General features: G+C 36.0%; 1 protein-coding gene across 1 annotated transcript; it reads left to right on the forward strand.

Moving 5' to 3' along the window:
• Positions 1-297: 297 nt before the first annotated feature.
• Positions 298-13074, forward strand: LOC123880221 (autophagy-related protein 9A). Its single transcript, XM_045928216.1, has 15 exons — positions 298-945; positions 1729-1999; positions 2374-2494; positions 2683-2807; positions 4300-4427; positions 5089-5273; positions 5771-5949; positions 6918-7049; positions 7579-7753; positions 8275-8421; positions 8870-8930; positions 9365-9531; positions 10003-10113; positions 11130-11312; positions 11936-13074. Exons 1-15 carry the CDS (start codon positions 780-782, stop codon positions 12044-12046), a joined length of 2262 nt encoding a protein of 753 aa, XP_045784172.1. The 5' UTR covers positions 298-779; the 3' UTR covers positions 12047-13074.
• The last annotated feature ends 1852 nt before the right edge of the window (positions 13075-14926 follow it).

The following is a 14926-nucleotide window of genomic DNA, read 5'->3' on the forward strand; positions in this document are numbered from 1 at the left end:
TTGCTGGCGCGCGTGCTCTGCCTTTTTGGAGTGTTTCTTTTGTCAAAAGTGACCGGGATTTGTGTTTTACTGGTGTTTTGGTGGTGGAAGTGACTGGGAAGCGCTCTAAAGAGGTGTAGCGCGTGTGTTGGCGAGCGCTGACACAGACGAGGTCCATACTTATATACTTTCTCTAACTTGTTAATAACTACAAACTTGACATTGGCTTATCTTTGTAAAGCCAGACGAGAGAGGAAAAAAAAAAGGTCTATGTGACAGTTACTGTTGCTTTTATTATATATACTCTTTGGTAAAAATTAATCATTTTCTCTCACTTACACTATACCTGTGTACATAATATACTAGTGAAATGGAATAATAATTTAGCGCCGCATCATAGCAGCTGTGGCACTAACGTGTGTTCTTGGTTCGTGATGTTGATAGACGTAGTGATTACATACTCTTTGGTTCATAGTTTTTCATCAATCTGTGATCAATACATAAATAAATTGTGCATAAATTTATTTTAGGGTTTAATTTATAAAATTCATTGTATCCTTGAACTAATTTGATATTATTAAACACAAAGAAACGCAGTTTATGTGTTACGTTACAAATAATTGCAATAATTCTAAATAATTATAATGTGATAAAAATCCTTTGTATAAATTCACAAAGTCATTTCTCATGAAAGTTTTTTTACGTTTCTGGGCCAAAGTCAAGAATGTGTAGACAAGGGGTAATCTGTATATAGAATTTTAAGACGTAGAAGCAATAATTATTAGGGAGATAGTGTAAATATGGCACACTACAGGCGCGATATTACGTATAGCGCGCTGGATAATGAGTTGACTCCGCCACTCGCCAGATCTGCGGAAAACACAAATACTCCGACGATGATTACTCTGGACCAGGAGCATGACGATACCACCAATGTTATCATACACAAAGTACCTCAAACTAAAGGTAAGCTCCTCTCAAAATTACAATATTCCCTATTCAGTCTTTGTTCCAAAAAATTGTTTTGATAGAAAACGCAATTTCATAACAAAGAAGTTATAAATTGAACACAGTTTTCTAAAGTTAAGTAGTTAAATAAATAACTAATTAAATAGCGCAGGAGTTAGTAAATCATTTATAATCAGTTTAATAATTGCAACTTCATTGTGTATTAGGTACCTACTTGATCATTATTTTTGTTTATGAATTTATTATCTCAAGACTACTGTTATGACATTCATCACAAAGGGATCTAAATGATTGCACAATTTGTAATAAATTTGCATGATTTAAATATTTTTGAGACCTCAGATATAAAAATATATAAACTACCTAGATGACATAAAAGCACTGTTAATTTTTTATTTCAGGAAATTTATGTTTCATTGTTTGGGCTTAAATTTTATACCATTTAAGTACAACTGAATACAGAAACATCTTTTTATGCTTATAAGTGGTTTAGTAATTTCAGATTTTTGACATTTAGTATATCCTTTAGTGTTTCAATTTCTGAATCTCTGAATCTGAATTTACTATCCCAAAAAAATTCCTACCATTATATGAATTATAGAAAGAGGTTATAACCCGCAGCGATGAAGAATACAATGCCAGGAAAGATGCATAAATAAAATATGTCACAAAACAGTCACTTATGAAACACATGTCTTAAAATATGTTTCAGTATTCAGCCATTAGAGAAATAAATACCTATCTCAATATTTTATTAATTCTAATGTTTCATTGTTTCAGGAGGATGGACACACATAAAAGACCTCGACTCATTTTTTACAAGAATGTATAGATATTATGTTAGGGGTGGTTTCTACCCCATGATTATGTCAGACTTCTTTTACTTATTACAGTTTATTTTCATTGTGTGGTTCTCAACATTTTTAATACACTGTGTAGACTATCCAAGGTTATTTAGAAATGATCCTAAAGCAAATAGAAGTGAAAAACTTAGTTTGAGTGATGTAATATTTCCTACATCAGTATGTGTAAGCTACATATCTTGGACTTGGTAAGATTTAATACATTATTTAACTATTATTATAATTATATTTTATGAAAAAGTATCACATTTTGAAGTTTAGATTCATCTTGTTTAAACTATATTTTGTAAATAGCCAGATGATACCTATAACTTTGTCAGTGTGAATTTAGATTTTTTTGGAATCTATAATTTAAAGGATTAAAAGAAAATTGGATGAGCCGTGAAAAGAGACGAGTAGCAGGCAGACAGGCAGACATATTTTTACATTTATAATATTAGTATGGATTTGGATATAGATATAATATTATTATGTTTACAAAGCAATGAGTTTTTGTTACAGAGAGTTCACACTAAATTTATAAAAAGTCTTTGTACATTATAATATGTTTTTTTCATTGCAGGTGGTGTCTCATCACGCTCTGTTCTATAATTTGGTTGATGAGACTAGCCATATCATTTTATCATTTATTTTATGCATATGACACAAAATTATTTTATAATAATGCTTTAAAAATTAAAGAGGTATGTTCAAGATCACCTAGGGCTGATTTCACCAACGCAAAATAAGGCTTATCTGAGAGTTTTGATATTTTGAGAGTTTTTCAGTACCGAATATATTCCTTGGTTAAACGTTACTCGGACGTTGGTGAAATCAGTACATAGTCAAATTTATTTTTTACTTTGTACTTCAAAAGGTATATTTTTTACAGTGTGATTTAGCATGGATCAACTGGTCTACAATACAGGAAAGAGTAAGAGAAGCCCAAGCAGAACATCACATGTGTGTCCACAAACAAGAAATCAATGAATTAGATATTTATCATCGAATACTCAGGTATTTATGCTACAATAAAACATTTCTACATAAGTATTTTTGTGTAGTTTATTATTTACTTGTGAATTTTTTATTTACTCATTACATATCTATGTAACTACAATCAACAAGTGTAAATTCAAAATTTGTAACACCCCCGACAAGTGAAGGTTACAGTAACTAGAAAAGAGCTGATAACTTTTAAACGGCTGAACCAATTTTCTTGGATTATAGCTAAAAACACTCGATCAAGCCACCTTTCAAACAAAAAAGACTAAATTAAAATCGGTTTATTAGTTTAGGAGCTACGATGCCACTGACAGATACACCGATACACATGTCAAACTTATAACACTCCTCTTTTTGGGTCGGGGGTTAAAAAAGAAGAGTGACTAGGCACCTTCTAGGCAAGCGCGCTCCACCTTAGTCTGCATCATCGCCTACTATTTGTTGTGATTACAATCAAGGACATAACTATTTATTTAATAATAAGTACAGGTTTTTTATTGTTTGAAAGAACCAAGGTCAATTTATTAATTATTCTGATCTACTTTCCTGCGAAGCTATGTTATCTCATACAATAATGGATATAACATGAGATATCAAAAAAACTGTACTTATCGTAATTCATAATCAGACATTTATATAACTGCTAAATGTGTTATTATCCAATTATAGGTTAGTCATTGGTAAATAACGTGATACCTACTGTTTTGCTTCCTAAAGATTTATCAGATCATATCAATTGCAATACAAATGATATGATATCTATTTCAAATAAGGTCAATTATCTGAAACATAATTGCTGAATTTTAAGATAATTATGATGATGATCCAATTTCATGACACTCACCTATTATTTCTAACTAGCTGATGCCCGCGACTTCGTTCGTGTGGATGTAGTTTTTTAATAATCCCGTGGGAACTCTTTGATTTTCCGGGATAAAAAGTAGCCTATGTGCTATTCCAGGGTATAATCTATCTCCATTCTAAATTTCAGCCCAATCCGTCCAGTAGTGAAGGAGTAACAGACACACACACACACACATACAAACTTTCGCCTTTATAATATTAGTGTGATAATAACTTATAAATATTTTATATAAGAAACTCACATGCCTAATATTATATATTAAATTCTAGATATTTCATAATATGTACTGATTTATAATTATAGTTTCTATTTTCTAATAAAGTATAGAATTTTATATGTCTATTTAAGTTGTGGCTTTTTGTAATATATGTGTAATTATTTCGTATTTAATAATTAAGTACAAAAATGTACAATGCAAAATGAAGCATTGTATATTTTTTTCTTTAAAAAAGCCCTTTATTTATCTGTTAATTGAATTTTTATAAGAGTAATATGATTACTGGTCAGATATTATATAACTTGAAGATGTAATTCCTATATTTTAACTTTCAGTTATATTGAAATAGTTACTAAACTAATCAAAAAATGTTTATTCCCTGTTAGATACTGTAATATAAATGTGACATACATTGTTTTTAGGTTTAACAATTACATGGTGGCGATGGTCAACAAGAACTTACTGCCTTTGCAAATACAAGTGCCTTGCATTGGAGATTTTCATTATCTATCGAGGGGATTGAAGTGGAATTTAGAGTTTCTGTTATTTTGTAAGTCCTTTTGACTGTTTTGGTTCCAATGTACCTTTTAAAATTGCAAATAATTTTGCCATTCCTACCTGTTGTCTTTTGATGTAGCAAAAGCTTAGACAATAGAGAAGTGACTCACAGTATATGTTTGGGCACGTTAGACTTGGGCGACGTCATACTGCCAACTCGGCCAACATTTGGCTGGATTAGGTGGACCACATCCTCACATACATAATTTTTTTTTTTTTTTTTAAAGAATATTAGCCATGCTAATCATGACTAATGCTCCCCTTTTCCCTCCAATTAAGCGTATAGCTTGTGCCAGGAGTGGGTACGACGATAGTGCAACGGGTGGGGTTTGAACCGCCAACCTTTCGGAATTCAGTCCGTTCCTCAACCGTTGAGCTATTGAGGCTCTAAGTATGAATGGGTCTATTTAAAACCGCTTGCTATTGCATGTTTCATTCAGTAGGCTTGTCTCCTCTGATGTCTAAGAGTTCTCCATAATATTCTCAAAGGTGTGTGAGGCCTGCTAATTCGCATTTGGCTGGTGAACAGTGATCTAAACCGTTTTCATTCTGTAAAAAACCTGTGCTTAGTAGTGAGCCGATGATGAGTATATGAGAGAAGCGATGATTCTTAATAAAAGTTATCATAATTGTAATTATTGTTTCTCTTGTAGATAGTCCATGGAGTCCGTGGGAGAATTGCTGGCAACTCCGTACGGCATATAAGGACCACTCGAAACGCATGCTACTCGCCAAACAGCTGGAACGACAAATTGTACTATTGGCCTTGGTCAACCTGGTTCTGTCACCGCTGATTCAGGCCTGGCAGATACTGTACTTCTTCTTCAACTATGCTGAGGTCGGTTATAACGTTCATATTAACTTAACTCCTGATACCCATGAGGATTTAGGATTTTTAAAAATTCTTAGCCAACGATTCGATTTTACGGAATCAAAAGTAGTTTTGGTCTTCAAGCTAACTGTGTGCTAAACTTCATCTGGATAGATTCAGCAGTTGAGTCGACAAAAGAGACAGGAACTCTTTCGCATCCATACTAATATTATAAAAGAAAAAGTGTGTGTGTTTCGCTTTCACAGCCTATCCGATCAATGTAGAATAGTCTCTCCTGCATAGTTAGAGCCGGCAGAGTGATGCTTGGTGTACGAAAAACTTATTCTTTCATGGACGAAGATTATTATTAGATTGAGGGACACATAAACAACACATTTGGTCATGACAGTCAGAAGCATCAACATCTTGTTAAAAATTTTTGGCACAATTTTTAATTGGTTGCAAGACCACCTCCAAGGAGTTGAAACCTAAGCAACCTAAGAGTAATTATATTTTGATTACAGTTAGTAAAACGTTCGCCGGGATCGCTAGGACTGCGTACTTGGTCGCTATATGCGCGAGTGACGCTGCGGCATTTCAACGAATTAGAGCATGAACTTCAGGACAGACTCAATCGCGCGCACAAGCCAGCTACCAAGTATTTGGCCAGCTTCAATTCGCCCATCACCACTGTTATTGCCAAGTAAGCTTACTTATATGTGACTAGCTGGTGCCCGCGACTTCATCCGCGTGGATTTACATTTTTCGAAATCCCGCGGGTGCTCTTTAATTTTCCGCGATAAAAAGTAGCCTATGTGTTAACATAAGATAGGATTAACATCCAGGATATAATCTATCTCCATTCCAAATTTCATCCAAATCCGTCCAGTAGTTTTTGTGTGACTGAGTAACAAACTTCCAAGCATCCACACTTTCACATTTATAATACTATTAGGATTAGGATTACTGGTAATAGGAAATTATTCAAGGACTAGATGATGCCAGAACTTCACCTCTGTAAAAAAATCACGTCAATACGTTCTTATGTATTGATTGAAGGAAAACCCAACAAACGCACACTTTTTGATTTTTAGAAAACCTAAATCCAACGCATAAAGTAGCGGGAACCGTCTAGTATTTAATAAATAAGCTTCCATTTCTACTTTCTATCCTGTTGGAGGGTGAATTAAAGTGATTTATCCAGACTGGAATGGAAATAACGATTATGGAAAATGGAAATAACGATCTTGCAAATCATCTTGTCACTTCAATGTTGTGTTTCTACAAAAATAGATGCTTGTCAATCACATTATTTTGTCTTTCAATGTGTTCTCAGCCATTGCTATAATAAGAATCGGGATTGATGCCAAATTGTTTTTTATAGAAAAGTAAAACACTAAACTGGTCCATATTGCATAAGAATGATGATGCAGATTAAGGTAGATCGCTTTATCATCTTTAGTTTCGATAGCAACATTTATCAATATCGATTTTGTGGTTCAAACTAGCAACAGGATCGTCAGTATACTCCTTATTTTCGCGTATGCCAAAATCAGTTGAATACACGCAGAAAAATGTTACTCTGTAACCGCCTTTAGACTGTGTGAGATTACACTCAAAGGCTAACCTGTTATAAAAAAAATGACCAATACTGCACGTTATTTGTTACAGAAACATAGTGTTCTTATCGGCGAGCGTGCTAGGCGTGCTCGTGGTGCTGTCGGTGTACGATGAAGACGTGCTCACGGTCGAGCACGTGCTCACTATCATCACGATACTGGGCTGTGTGCTAGCTGGGGCAAGGTATTATTGCTTATCGTCACATACTAGTCTCACCATTTCTATATAATGATCTTTTTCTGTTTATTTGCGGCTTACGCATACAAAAGACTATTGTCGGTGAAGGACAAAATTGATTATTAGTGGCTCGGACCTATTACCCAACCCGGCATTTTGGGCCAAAACATGATCTACAGATTAAATTTAATGCATGAACACCTGCTGTGAAAGGGTGTCCCGGAAGCTTATAATTTTGCTCACTAACGTTGTAAATAGAATAATAGCTTTACATATAAATAGGAAATAATACATTACTGTTTAGACCGGAAATAAAGCAATTGCCGGCCGAGTAATATTGGAAGGACGAGGTGAATCTGAGCACTCCCCAAATAAATTTAAAAGAACGAAACTCCAGCCGAGTCTTATTTTTAATAATGAATCAATTGCCGAAAAAGTGTGAGAAAATATATTTTCTTCATTCAACGATTCCTCGCGTACAATTTATAGCCCCATAACCAAGCTCCACATACATATGAATCACTGTTGTTGGCAGGGCTCTAATCGGGGAGGAGGAGAGGCTAGGCGGCGCGTGCACAGGTCCGGCGCGCGGCGAAGAGCTGCTCGTGCAAGTGTTAGGTCACGTGCACTACCTGCCAGCGGCTTGGAGAGGCCGCGCGCACACTAAAGACGTCGCCGCACACTTCCAACACCTTTTCCAGTTTCGAGCGGTTAGATTCATTTCAATTTCATTCAAATATTCAAAATAACAATGTAATCTAATCACTAACATAGTTCATAAGCTCTATTGTTATTAACACTATATGGATGAAGAATCTGAAAATAAATGTTTATTATTACTCAACTACCTACTACGCATGGCTAAGGTTTGGAATACTCTTTTCCGCTATCTGTGTTTCCTACCAATGAGAATCCGGGTGTCTTTAAAACAAGAGTGAATAGGCATCTTCTAGGTAAACACGTCCCATCTTAGGCCACATCATCACTTTCCAGCAGGTGTGATTGTGGTCAAGCACTTGCCTATAATGAATTTAAAAAAAAAATTGAGACAAAATGAGGCTTTCATAGGATATACTTCCCGCATTTTTTGAGAACATTGTAGTCAACATTTTAGAGATTATGGAGCTATTAGATAACAATTTAATAAACAATATTCATTAAACACGACTACCAAAATATAAGTACCCATAAATTCGTCCGCATTTAAAAATATATTCTTTTCTTTACACAGATATACATACTATACGAGCTTCTCAGTCCGCTGCTGTGCCCGATAGTGCTCCTCTCTATACGCACGCGTGCCCTGGATATTGTAGACTTCTATAGAAACTTCACTGTCACGGTTCTTGGCATTGGGGATGTATGCTCATTCGCTCAGGTACATTTTTTTCGATCTTGTATAAACCTTCCTCTCTATTTACATCGTATTCTTAATGGTGACCCTTTCCCATTATTCCTATAATGGTGACCCTTTCCCATTATTCCTATAATGGTAGGGGCATAATCTGCATAAATTTAATGAATAAATTTCGTGGAAAATATGATATTAATGGCTAGAATTCTTATAATCTAACTTTTCTTAAATTACTTGAAAGATAAACAAGCAGGTGACTTCTGGGAGAAACACGTAAGCGACAGTTATTCACGTGTTTAGTGTTGTATAACGGTTTTAATGTTGGTTCGTGGTAATAACGTCTTAAACGCCGCGTAGATCGCTTACGCGTTTCAGCGAGAAGCGATTATAACTTTAAAGAAAAATATATTTAGTTTTTAGACCGAAATCGGGGTAAATTAATTGATTAATGCTTGAAATTGATTGTTTGTAGCTCGATATTCGACGTCATGGACACCCCGATTGGCAAACTCCTGGAAAATGTGGAGATAAAGGTGAGTATTCTTGAGCAATTAAAACAAGAGTAAATTGCGGCGAATTCCGCATGAGATGCGGGTTTTTGAACCCAATCTATTCTCATACTGAATAGTTAGATAGAGATGCGTGCCTGGGATCGAACCCCCGACTTCTGATTAGGATCCGGGCATTCTAACCAGTAGGTTATCACAGCTGATTTATTAATGAACTTATATTGACGCGGGTAGCACTAGCTGCATAGTGCGCATATAAGCTAAAATGCGCACTAGTGCTACCGTTGTACCGTGTCTCGTTTTCTCCTATAATTTAGCACAGTCCTAAAATTTAGCAAAGTAAACTGAACTTGTCTCCACAGCATGTAGTATAATAATTCCTTGACAATATCTATAATCTTTCCAACGCATATAGCAGTGTTTCTTCAATAAATTCACTATATTCATGTGATTCTCAGGGTCCAATACGCAGTACAACCAAGGCGAAGGTGGCAAGACAGAACTATCCCTGGTGGCGTTCTCGTGCCGCCATCCCGGCTGGATGCCTGCCGAGCCCACGCAGAGGCACTTCCTACGTTCCCTTCGCCAGAGCATGCATCACGCGATACCCAATCAGAACGGCCTGGTAAGTGATCACGCGATACCCAATCAGAACGACCTGGTAAGTGATCTGAAGGTTTAGAACAGAACTATCCCTGGTGGCGTTTCTCTCTGTGCCAGAGCATGCATCGACATTGTTTGGTTCTACATTGCAGCTTCACTGAGCGATATAAAAGTATTATTTCTTAACAAACCTTCAATGGATGAAAAATAAACATCAAATGTGAGCTTGATAGCTTTCATTCAGTAATGATCACTGAGTTAGCGAATCTGACAGTCAAATAAGTGTTCTGATGGTCAATGCTATATTGTTTCGATGCTTGAAATCTATAAAACTTCGACATGAAAACTTGTACTAAGGGTATGGGTAAATTAAGTTAATCGTGCCTGCATTAAATAACTCCAGACTTTTTGAATTCTCAAATATACTGTGTACCTTTAATCGTTGAAATTAAGATTTTATATCAAATAAATAATATAGTAAATTTTATTTCAGAATAAAACTATGCTGGGTTCCTACATTCAACAGAGTATATTTGGCACCAATACACCTCTACCTGCAGTGTTGTCTTATTACCAGCAACAACGTCAGCATTACAGGCTTCCCGTGAGTAGAATAGATGTAATAGTAGATTATTCAACATGGTGGTAATGCAATGTTTTACTCTACAGATACCGTGATAAATCCTAAGTGTAACGAGGGATTTTAAAGTAACTCTTGAACGTAACGAAGGTCTTATATCTAGAATCCTGAATGAAGCGCGGGGTTTAGGGACGCCCAAGACGAAGACAACATTACCCCTGCGTTGAATACTCTACTTTTCAGACCATGCGAGACAAAAAATATATATACCACAATATAACGTAGAGGAGATGAGATTTGGAAGGGATTTTCAACTCTCGTTACTCAATGACTTTTATTTATTCTTCGTTTGTTGTTCGCGGCCTCTGGCTAGTGAAAAGGATGCCATCATTCGTGGAAGCGAGACAGCAATATTTAAATGAACATTAACGAGCGAGTGGTATGGAAAAATACATAAAATGGATCGTAAGATAAAAAAGACACAATTTCTACGAGGTATTTCAAACTATGACAACGTTATATCTCTAGATAAAGCCCACAGCTTCGTCCGCGTGGATTTAGGTGAAAAAATTCTATGGAAACGGCATATTATAACGTGTTTTTTAGGGTTCCGTACCTCAAAAGGAAAAACGGAACCTTAATAGGATCACTTTGTTGTCTGCCTGTCTGTCTGTTCGTCCATCCGTCCGTCCATAGTGTCTGTCAAGAAAACCTAAAGGGTTATTCCCGGTGACCTAGAATCATGAAATTTGGCAGGTAGGTTGATCTTATAGCACAAGCAAAGGAATAAATCCGAAAAACGTGAATTTATGGTTACATCATTAAAAAAAAATTGAAATGCGTTTCAATTTTCAAAGTAAGATAACTATACCAAGTGGAGTATCATATGAAATGGCTTTACCTGTAAATTATCAAACAGATTTTTATGTATTTTTATGGACAATAGTTTTTGATTTATCGTGCAAAATGTCGGAAAAAAATACCTGAGTACGGAACCCTCGGTGAGCGTCTCTGACTCGCACTTGGCCGGTTTTTTACAGGAAATGGACGAAATGAGTGACGAGGAGGAAGCGGGGGTTTCCAGGAGTTCAGTTGGGTTGGCGGGGGCCGGCAGTGCCTTGGGAGCCAGCGTTATGGGGCTCGAGGCGCCCCCTGAGTTGCCAGATGAGGCGCGCGACATGTCTGTCAGTACTCTGCATCTGTACGACTTGCATCTCTCGCAGGTAATGTTTCAGGGTTTAAATCTTGCCTATGTTATGAAACAGGGATACAGTGGGGTATGTCTGTAAGCACTCTGCATTGCAGTGTTTAGGTTTTTTATATTAAAAAAAAGTTACCAAGAAGAAGCAGGAGTTCAATGGGTTTTGGGGGTAGGCAACGTCCCATGGGATCAGCGTTATGGGGCTCGAGATGCCCCCTGAATTGCCAGACGAAACTCGCGACTAGTCTTTCAGTACTTTGCATTGCTGTTCAGATCTTGTCTGCTATGAACGCAGTTACCTAGGGGAAGCAAGAGTTCAATGGGTTTTGGGACTAACGCTAAGGAGTTCCTCTAAGTTCTGATCACTATTCAAAGACTGCGCAGAACCACAGTTCACGGCAGTTAGGGAACTTCTAACAAAACGTCGAGGCTTCGATGTCACTGGCAAGCGTCAAATGTTAGCATTTGACACAGATAGCCCTAGAGCAGCCCTATTTTGCTTTGATTTCACGTCACCATAGCCTTACATTTGACATATATTTGGCGTCGATTCAAGATTAAACCGAGAATTCTCTCACTCTAGTTCACTGACACAACTCCGATAAGTTAGAGGTAGAGGTAAATCTTATCGTTTCGCAATTTCAGGCACAGACACAGAATGTGTCAGCGTGCTGTACGAACAACTGTAGCGAGCGAAACCGCGGCGAGACCCGATGGGAGAGCGGCGAGAGCACGCCTTTGCTCCACCGCCCATAACAGTGGCTGGCCACGCCCCGACCCGGTCCCGAGTGGGTGTAGCTCCTATGTGATCTTACTGTCCCTTTCCTGCACAGACTGATGAATCATCCTAGGTCCTAGCTTAACATACAGGTGATTAGCGAGAATGTTTCCAGTGAGACGGTTCGTTAGGGTCTATTAATATCTATCGACGTGGAATCCGCTCTAGCCGGTCTCAAAAACCGTCTCCCTCCGCGTCTTATTCCTCATTGCTGAAGGTTGTGACTCCTTTCTATTAATCACATATTTTATTTATTTATTTTATCTATATAACTATGGTATTTACATAGGTTCTTAACACCCTTGAAGTCTTGTCGAATTGTCTGGGCTCTGAACATAATAGTTGGCGAATAGCCTATAGTAGTAGTTCAGTACTTGGTATAGTAATGCGCTGTATTCCTTTCGCATACACCTCGACCAAGAAAACAAGGTTTGGATTCTTAGGTTTTACACTTACCTACAGCTTAACGTGCTCTACGAAGCACCGAGGAAACAAAGAGATCAAATTCGGTAAACTCCCTATATTTTTTTTTTCTATGACATTTTTTTTTTTTTTCCATCGACATCAAGTCTACTCGCTGCAAACATTTTAGCTAATCACCATTATGAAAAGTCCCTTTTTATAAATACGAAACCAATTACAAACTTCCGATTCCTAGAATGTATATCAGCCATACTTATTTCATATTATAACAGCTTTGTAGAACCGTAGCTTCGTTTAAAATCTTAAAGTCCCTTGTCATCGTATATAAAAAAATACTTATTTAAAATAGGTATCATTAAAAAACTTCGGAGGTTTGCACGGTCATTTTGTTACGATTATAGTTCTTGCAATTCACGAGCGTGTACTTTACTTAAGGTTACGTCGTATACATATACATTGCATAAGTGCGCGTGACTGGCGGACCAATCAGACGCGAGCAAGCGCTCGCAAACGCACACATTTACTTAGGCTGATACGACTTAAGGTGGAAGCGACAGGTTTATATAAAAATCTTTACTTGAAAGGGTCCAGTTTAAGAAATTAGCTCTAGTATCGACTAATGTGTCAGAATTAGTCGATACTACAGCTAATTTCTTAACCTGGACCCTTTCAAGTAAAGATTTTTATATAAACCTGTGAGGATGATACTGCCATTGTCGCAATTAAAAAATGCCATAAGCCTACGTTGTCGTTTTAGTTTAAAAAATGCGAAAAACCAAATTAAATTTGCATTTCGCGGGCAGGCCCGTCTCATGCCCCTTAAACACAAGCATGAGCCACGCGCTTGCGTGAAATGCAAGAACTATAATAATATATTAATAGGCCGTATTTGCATACGGCGACATTTTCGTACGAAAATAGCGCCATGTGCAAATACAATAAAATATATCCAGCAGATTCGTATTTCATACATTACGTATAATTGTCTTGCGAATCAAGTGGACTATTTTTTGAGGGGCGCGGTAACATGGAAACATTTTGTATTTTGTATGACTTTTAATTCTATTTAGTGTATTCAGGATGTTACCACATCCAATCGATAGTAGAGTTATTTTTTGCTATCAAATCTATCTGCTTGATATTTATCAATTATTGAACAATGATAGAATTGATCGATCAGTAAAGCAATGAATGGATCGAACGATCGTCAGGAATGGTCGATCGATAGTGTATCATTGTTTTATGTACCAGTATTAGTCAATCGGTCGTCAACTGATTCAGCATGATCGACGACATCAATCAACTTCAACCGAATGGATGTGATAGTAGCCTTAAAATGATTTATACAAATTGACAATTATTACTATAAATGGATTTTTAATGTAATTTATTTCATTCGTGCAATAATTATTTTGACATTTTGACATCTTAACGAGTGCAATTTCTTGTATGATGATAAGCAACCTTTTGTGTGCGATTTTTATTATATTATAATATTATATAGATGACTACTATGATAACTTTAATGTTTCAATGATTTTTAATGATTTCTCATGTTATGACAGTGTTATAAAAGTACATAATGTATTTTAATGTTTTACAATATATTTTAATACCACCAACAAAAGCTATCAATGAAATGAAAACTTTTACAGTTAAATATTGCAATATTATATGCCAATGAGCAATAAACATTTTTGATGGACACAAAGTCTACATCCCATTTAAATTTAAATCATATATCATAAGACAAGTTATTCACACAATTAAATAATTTGACTTTTGGACTCATCAATATTCCGAAGTTTATTGTACGTGATAAAAATCTACTAGATGCTATTTTTACTTACATACGAAACAATCGTAAGCTTATTATATAAAATTATTTTCACACAATATGCAATATATTTTGCACTGAATAATTGTGTTTAGTTATATATCAAAATCTAGAAGTACTATCATAAGTAAGAAAGCTCCGCATTACCCTTTTAGCAGACTTAAAGTTGCCTTCAAACTACGGAAATATAATATAATATATAAATATCGCTCACCCTATTTTGAAATGTCAGTATTCACATTTAGATGTAATATAATATTACATCTAAGTGACATTGCAAAGAAGGGTGAGCGATATTTATATATTATATTTCCGTAGTTTGAAGGCAACTTTACATACTCGTTGCGAATATTCGTTACGATACATTGAAGACGTTAACAACCAATCAATCCGGCAACAATGGAACGTCAAAACACACGCTTGATATGAGAATTGTGACATTTGACTGTAACTTGTGACGTCATAGACATTTGACATAATTTTTTTAATTTAATCGATAATTTAAATAATTTTCATACTTAAAATTAACAAAGTAGAGACGTCGCTTTTTCGTATTTTGGTATAAAAGGTCTATTTAATAATATTAATAATTAATTTT

The sequence above is a fragment of the Maniola jurtina genome, chromosome Z, assembly GCF_905333055.1.
Source record: "Maniola jurtina chromosome Z, ilManJurt1.1, whole genome shotgun sequence".
Classification (NCBI taxonomy): domain Eukaryota; kingdom Metazoa; phylum Arthropoda; class Insecta; order Lepidoptera; family Nymphalidae; genus Maniola; species Maniola jurtina.